This window comes from Lonchura striata, chromosome 7 (assembly GCF_050655825.1).
Source record: "Lonchura striata isolate lonStrDom1 chromosome 7, ASM5065582v1, whole genome shotgun sequence".
Classification (NCBI taxonomy): Eukaryota; Metazoa; Chordata; class Aves; order Passeriformes; family Estrildidae; genus Lonchura; species Lonchura striata.
In genome coordinates, this window is record NC_140709.1 from 12,627,217 (window position 1) to 12,634,887 (window position 7,671).

The window sequence follows — 7,671 nt, forward strand, 5'->3', positions numbered from 1 at the left end:
CTGCAGCCTGTCTCCCAAAAGAAAAGGCAAGAGCCTCTTCCAAGGGAAGTCTTAATAGCAGCTCACCGTTTGGAGGTTACAGGCCACAGATTTAAAACTCAAACGCCATGTTCCATAAAATTTTATTTTTAAGTCAAACAAATTGCTACACATCTCTTTTCCAAAAGCAAAGCTTTTCTAAATAGAAGGACTCTATAAACTCAGAAAAAAATTTAAGAGCAGTACTGAGGCTCTATGCAGTTTAGAGACAATGCAAAACTGGTATATGCAGCGCACACACACAGTTTGTATGGGAAAAATCAACTTACAATGCAACACATCACTGGACAACAGCATTGGTCATCTTTAACCCTATTTACACATCAAAAGACAAAAATATGTCTCATTTTTCAGATGACATTAAAGCTTGTTGCACATACCAAGACAGACAAATGCAAAGTGACGCATGTTAATTTTAACTCTCTCCAAAGCCAGTTTTTTCATGGGAAGGCTGCAGGTTTTTTTCCCCAAAAACATCACTGAATTCACTGACAAGTCTAATAGAAATGAAACAAACCCAGTTTTATTATGTGATCTTCCTCCTAAATTGTCATTTTTTAAAAGCAAAAGCATTGAACCATAGTTGTAAAATCTGAGAAGCATTTTTTTTTTTTTTGGTACCAAGAGAAACATATTACGTTTTAGATTATTTTTTGTTCAAATCAGTTATAAGAGCTTTCATTACAGTTAACATGTTTTGCAACTTCATGGCTTAGGAAAATATAAAGGAAAGCACCATTAAGAAATTATCTCTTGGTCCAGATAAAAAACTGGTCTAAGTTGGAATTTCAGAGAGCATTAACAGTTCTTCCACTGACTGATGTATTTTCCAGGTGTTCTCACTGACCATGTGATAACTTCTCTACCTGAAGGACAGGAATTAACATTTCCAGTTTATTCAAGCCTGAAGTTACTTCAGCACTGAATCTCTGTTGGCACATACTAGAGAGCACAAGTTCTGGTGTGTCACACTTGAATTTCTCCTTTGAAAAAAACAACTTTGCAGTGTTACCAAATCCATTTGCTGGACTCTTGCAAATGCCACCTTCCACCGTGACCAGAAAATACAGAAATCTCGCTTGTTAACCTCCTCCAAGACAAAGTACGCCAGCACATCTCTGAGACAAAGGAGCCACAGCAGGCTCTTTTACCAGCTGCTGCAGGGACAGCGATCTGCTGCAGATACAGTTTCAATTTCTGGTTTTAAACCTGATATAAAAAAGCAAACGACTTCACTAAGTATCATTTTCGCATCTAAGAAAACACCACTTATGTAACTTTCATTGCACTCAATAAATGACACAGGTTTCAGAGCGCTACTGATATAATTTGTTTCTCATTTCTGTCTTTTGCAGCACACACAAAACATTCTTTGGAGGTTTGGTTGGTTGGGTGGGCTTTTCGGAGGGTGGGTGATTTTTAGGCCAGAGAGATGTTGGTACACTAATGCAAAAAACTAGCCAAAGGACTCAGGAAAAGCTAAAATACACTCAACTGTCTTAAAAATTAGTATCTTTTTGGAGAAAAAATGAGGATCATTTGCTTAATCCAAGCACAGTTAACACCACAAAATCAAATTAATTTAAATTTTTACTCCTAGCAAACACCAGAAAAGAGATTACATCTTTTTAATTATCTTATTAACACTATCAAACAAAATAGCAAAATCACATAGAACTCAAACCTTCAGACTTAAACTGATGTTTCCTAAGAAAAGGTTTTGACTAGCAGATATTCAGCAATTTTTAATTTAAAATCCAAAATTCAGGCTAATAAGAGAACTGAATGTATCCTCCTTAAATCTAATCTACACAATTCTAATTTTACAAACATTAAAATTCCAAGTATGAAAATGTTAATCTCTAGCAGCACTACATTTGATTGTAATTTGAAGATCTGGGCTTTTGGTCCTGCAGAGTAATTCAGTTATTACTTTATAATCTAGTGAAAAAGATAAGAAATACCCAGAAAGGCAATGTAAGAATGCACATGCCATAAGAAGTGGATTGTCTATTTCTTCCTCATCGATCTTGGGGTCAGACTGAAAACTGTGAAGTGGCAATGAAGAGCTCACTTCACACTCCAATCAGTGAAAATATTTCCCAGAGCATTCTTCATTGCAGATCATAAATACTCATAACCAAAAGACTGTTTATTTTTAATTGGATATTAGCCATTTCCCCCTTCCTCATGTAACTGTAGAGATAGCAGTGTCTCATAAACCACACAAATGGAATTGCATTTATCATCCAATAGTCACAGTAAACTTGGCCAAGAGTAATTGCAGTGTGAGACAAAGTAGGGTGCCAAGAGAGGCCTAATTGCATCACCCTACCAAGTCTTTGTTTGAAGGTGCATAAGCTGAGAAAGGAGAAACTGGTTCAATTCTCACATTTCAAAGAGAAATTCATCAAGTTATGTTCGTCTGATCTACTGAGAATCTCTGTGACCAGCAGCTGTAACATTCTATGGCACGAACTGGGACACTGCATACAACCAGCACAGACTTTAGTGTGCTGTTAGCCAGATTCTTTTAACCTACACATCTGGACACTGAATTCTGGCATGTCAGCACATCAATAAAACTTCTGTGAACACTTTAACTGCTACAAACTTGAAGTAATTTATTTTGTATTGTAAGTAGCAAACTGCAATAGTTTTCTAATTCTGAAATTCTTCAAAATAAAGATAGAAATTTTGAATATGTACCTGCATATATAATACTATAATAATTATAGATGTGTGCACATATATATACAGACTTAAAAGGAACTCCAAAATTTTACAAATTAAAGGTTTTCAAAAGCCTAGAGAAAACTGGTTTTGTGCTACTTCAGTGGATTACAAGTCCTGAAGGAAAAACAGCCTCTGTTCCCAAACAAGCATATATGAACAGCTGGTGCAGAGAGCAAAGACCTGCTGTTGTCACCAGCCCACTGCTGAGCTCCTTGGGTTTTGTCTCCTGCTCAGGCCATTCTCTCCTCCCTTTGCTCTTCCACCTTCACATTTCCTTCTTTCCCCCATGAGCAATTCCATATTATATACATACATGAACCATTTTTACAGTTATTTAGGTTGGAGGACATTAATACCCATGAGAATTTTGTCTGGCCATTTAATGAAAAGTGACAGCACCAGAGTGAAAGTGTTGTATTAAAAAAAAAAAAAAAAAAGCACAGTCAACCATCTGCTGAAAGATTCTCTTGTTTGACCAATTTTTAATTGGTGAGAATGGAAGTGAGGTGACATAGAAACAGGATGTGAAGGCATGGGATTCATATGATCTTGCAAAAAAATTTACACCAAACTGGGGGAGGGGAAGAGCTAAGCACAATCATGATGAATCAGAGGATCAAACTATTGGTAGTAAGAAGACCCAAGAAGACAAACCATAGAACTGTACCATTTATCAGTTTAAGGAAAATAGTCTAAGATTGATTCCAACACAAAAAAAAAAAAAGCCATGTACATGTCTACTGCTTGTTTCAATTAAAGTTTTGACCAGTTGAAAAGTTAGAATATTCAAACCACTGTAATTTTAAGAAGACATTTACCCAGCCCTGAGCAAGCTGTTCTTTTCCCCACATACAGATGAGCTGAGGGCTGACCCATCCTGGCTACCTTTCCCTCAGTTCTCAGTGTGCATCCCACTTTCTATATGTGCACACAAACCAATGCCCAAAACTCCCATGTACACTCAATAAAATCCTTATAAAGTAACAGCCATAAGTAATGGCCCGGTGAAATGGAGCCCCAGATACTGCTCAGGACCTTTCAGCAGTGCTGTTACAATATGAAAGCAACCTTTTAGAAGTCCCTTTATCCCCAGTAATCATGTCACACACCACTGGTATGAGGCTGCCAGCCCTGGAGCTCTGCATGCCCAGAAGCCCCTGTGACAATGACACAAACACAACCAAACATTCACACACAGCAAATGTCCATGAGAAACACAGGCCTGATGTCTCCTGAACCAATGCTGGAGCTCAAGTTCCTGCAGCAACTTCTCTGTAGGTGGATCAATCTGCCCAAAGAGGGGCCACTGCAGGATCTGAGCCAAAATTATGTACCCTGAGTATTAATTTACCATATATTTCAAATATGCTAATGGCAGTAACATGTAAATATACTACATGAACCCTGCCCATTAACAGAGAGCTCATCCACTCCACAGAGCCATTAGCATTACTTCTAAGATTACAGGATTTTAGTTTTTATTCATGCCTTAAAAATATAGCAGCTAATAATTAATTAATTCTAGTCACAGAAAAACAGTATGGGCTGGAACGCTCCTGCTACTATGGTATAAGTGTAACCAACCCTGAAAGTATTTTTAGCAAGGGTGTTCATCAATACTATTATGTACAACCTAAATTAAACATTAACAGGACATGAGAATTGTAAAGCATGGCAACAAACAATACATTCCACAGACAATTTTGCTGAACAAGAAGTAACAATTGAAGTAAACTCTAAACAGGTAAATCTGATTCCAAACAAATTTAACTGCAAACAAAAGGAAAATATACTGAAAGGTAAATTTAAGACATTTCTGCTTGTGAGGAATATGCATTTGTATTTCAATCTGACTTTGGAAAACTAAAATAAAAAACACACACACATCATCTAAAAATACAAAGAAACTGTAATGACAACAAAATTATAGCAAAAAAAATTGGACCAACAGTACACTTCTGAGTTTATAAACTTCTGAGTTTCCCTTGCCTGGGAAACATATTGACACATGTGTACATATCTGTAAGCTTATCACCCAGAATCATCTTTTATCAACATGGTGCAAGCCAGAGTCATGCCAATATGTAAAAACAACTTTTTAGGTCAGTGAAGCAAGAAATCCATTGTCAAGAAAATGGCATCCATAAGATTACAATACTGAATATATTATGTTCAAGCAATGAACTGGAAAACTTTCCTACAATATACATATCTAATAAAAAATGGGTTTACCAATTCTAATGAAACTCACTCCTGTATTCCTGCAATGCACATTTACAATGTGATAAGCACACAATGTCTGCATGCGTGTGAACACGTCGGTGGCTCCCAACATTACAGAGCACTTATTTGCCAAAACAAGCAGGCAAACGTGTACTCACAAAACCCCCTTACCACTGAACTCTGAGTTTGGCTCAGGGCAAGACAAATGCCCCGTGGGTGAGAAAATATATGTGCACACTGCAGTCTAACAATTATTCTTCAGCAGAGATCCATTAGCACTTCTGTAATACACAAGTCACACAAATATTTTCCATCTCACAGTTCAAAAAATTGTAACAGCTTGGCCACACTGAAGTCCTGGATGGGTGTAAATAACAGCATAAAGTTCATTAACGTGCATTTTAAATCTGAACGATGTATATATCCTCCGAACAGACCAGAGGTGGGAACATCTCACGTACACTGGCAGCTATCTAGTTTTAGCTACTAGCCCTTGGAGATTTTTGAAAGGAAAAAGACGTTATGCCTCTTCCAGCCGGTGCTGCAACAGCATGCACGAATTAACCCATCACCAGGTACACGAAAAGCCTCTGTCGCATATAGACACAGCGATTATACAAGCCTTCTGCTCGAGGGAGACACTAAAAATGTACCAGAGGAATGCAACGACAGCACTCAAACCTATTTTCCCTGCCCATAACCAGGGCAACGCGCACATGTGCCTAGAAAGCACAGGATCGCAAAGTTTTTTATTAAACACGCTAAAATAAAAACCCGTTTCAGGCGTTCGGCGGAGTTCACTGCATTTTAGAGACCCCGACCTGCCCCCGCAGCTCGTTCCCCTCGAGGCTATTTACGACTCCCCCCCCCCACAGCCCCTTCGCCAGAGGGGAGCCGCTCTCCCGTTTTTTCGGAGGGGGAAACCGGAGGGAGAGCACGCACACAGGGCCCCCACCACCACCCAAAAGGGCTCAGGGCAGAGCCGCTCTCCGCCCGCGGCGACCTGAGCGCGAACTTGCGGGAGGGGGAGCGGGTGGGGGTTAGAGCACAGAGACGCGGCTCGCAGCACCCCTCGTCCCCGCAGCCCGGAGCCCCGAGCGCGCCGGCGGCCGCCTTTACCTTCATGTAACATCCGCGTCCTGGTCCCAGCCGGAGCGCGGAGCGGAGAGGCGCGGGGGCTGCGCGCTCGCGCCGCTGCCTCCCCGCGCGACCCCCGACCCGCCTCCGCGGGCGCGCGCGCACGGGCACGCGCGCCGCAGACGCTCGGGCACGCGCAGCGCCCGCACCTCCTCCCCCCGCCCCTCGCGGGATCGGGATCGAGAACCGGGAGCGGAGGCGCCGCTCGCCGCCCCCCGCCCTCAGTTTTCCCGCAGCGCCCGCCGCAGCCGCAGCCCCGGGAGCAGCGACGGCAGCCGCCCCGCGCCCCGCCGCAGCGGCGAGCGCCGCATCGTACTGCAGCGACCGGGCCGAGGGAGCGGGGGGAGGAGAGGGAAAAAGAGTCGGGGGAGAAGAGGACGGAGGAGCCCCGGGGGGAAGGCGGAGGACGCCCCCACCCTCCGGACTCTCCTTCCCCCCCTCTCCTCACAGCGACCGGCCGGAGGGGCCGCACGGGCCGGGGCTCTGCCTCACGGGGCGCGGCACTGCCTCGCACGGACCGTCGGCTGCCCCGCGCGCAGCCCCGGCCGGGAGGCAAAGGGGACCGAGGGGAGGTGAAGCGCCGGGGCGCTGCGGAGGCGCCTTCCCTGCCGGCGAGCGAGCGAGCGCCCGTGGGGGAGGAGGGGGGAGGACCTGCAGCCTCCTCCCCTCATCGCCGCCCTCCCGCCCGCCTCACGCGGGCAGCATAGCAACCAACATGGCGGCTGCGCAGTCACCCGGCGGAGGGCGGCCCCGAGAGCTCGCGAGAACCGGTGGGGGCGGGCGCTGCGCTCGCCTTTCTATTGGTCCACCTTGTGTCCATAAAAGGGAGGGGGCAGGACCGGGAGTGCAGCTGGCGATCTGATTGGTTGGGTTTACCACGGCTGAAGGCGGCGGGGAGCGCGGATTGGCCCGCTGAGCCGCCACTCACGCCTGTAGCGGTGCGCTCAGCCGCGCTCGCTGCCGCTGCTGGGCTGCCGCCGCTGTCCCGCCGCCCTCGCCTCGCCCGGCGGTCCTGCGGAGGGGCTGTGCCCGTCGAGCCGCTCCCTTCGGAGGGAAAAGTCTGCAACAGTGCAGCAGTGGGGTTGTTTTAATGTAACCCTCCGTCCTGGTCACATGGCCACCCAGCCTCACCCTGCCAATGTCCCAGAGGGTCATTCCTGCCTGCAGGTCCTTGCCGGAGCTTTCCACAGTATGAGGTGTACTGTGCCTCCTTGACCACATAAAGATTTTCATATGTGGCCCATGGGAAGGTTTGTGTTCAAAGACGTGGTTTAACACAACCCGGTCCTTTGATGTATTTATATTGTGTATGAAAGGGTTTGGTTAAAAATGTCTTTTTTAATGCCCACTTATTAAAATACAACCTCTCACAACAAGCTCTTTACCTAGTAACAGGCACATAGAATATATAAAATCATTTAGGCTGGGAAGGACCCATAAGATTACCGAGTCCAATGTTTGGGAATGAGTTCTTGGATTTCACAGTTTAATTCCTAACCATAGCAAGATGTGGACTAATACTGAAGGAGTTTGCAT

The 7,671-nt window shown here is 44.8% G+C and overlaps 1 protein-coding gene across 5 annotated transcripts in view; it reads right to left on the minus strand.

The window, feature by feature from the left end:
• PTPN4 (protein tyrosine phosphatase non-receptor type 4) overlaps positions 1 to 6,269 on the minus strand; it is a 109,053-nt gene extending 102,784 nt beyond the window's left edge. For 4 of the 5 annotated variants that reach the window (XR_013340360.2, XM_085584962.1, XM_085584963.1 and 1 more), the window contains exon 1: positions 6,118 to 6,267. Coding sequence is in view for 3 of the 5 variants with exons in the window: in XM_085584962.1 (XP_085441088.1) it covers positions 6,118 to 6,130 (13 nt within the window). In the remaining 2 variants the exon portion in view is untranslated. Of the gene's footprint in view, positions 1 to 6,117 lie in introns of all 5 variants that reach the window. The other variant, XM_021526146.4, reaches the window with a different exon arrangement.
• Between the last annotated feature and the right edge of the window lie 1,402 nt (positions 6,270 to 7,671).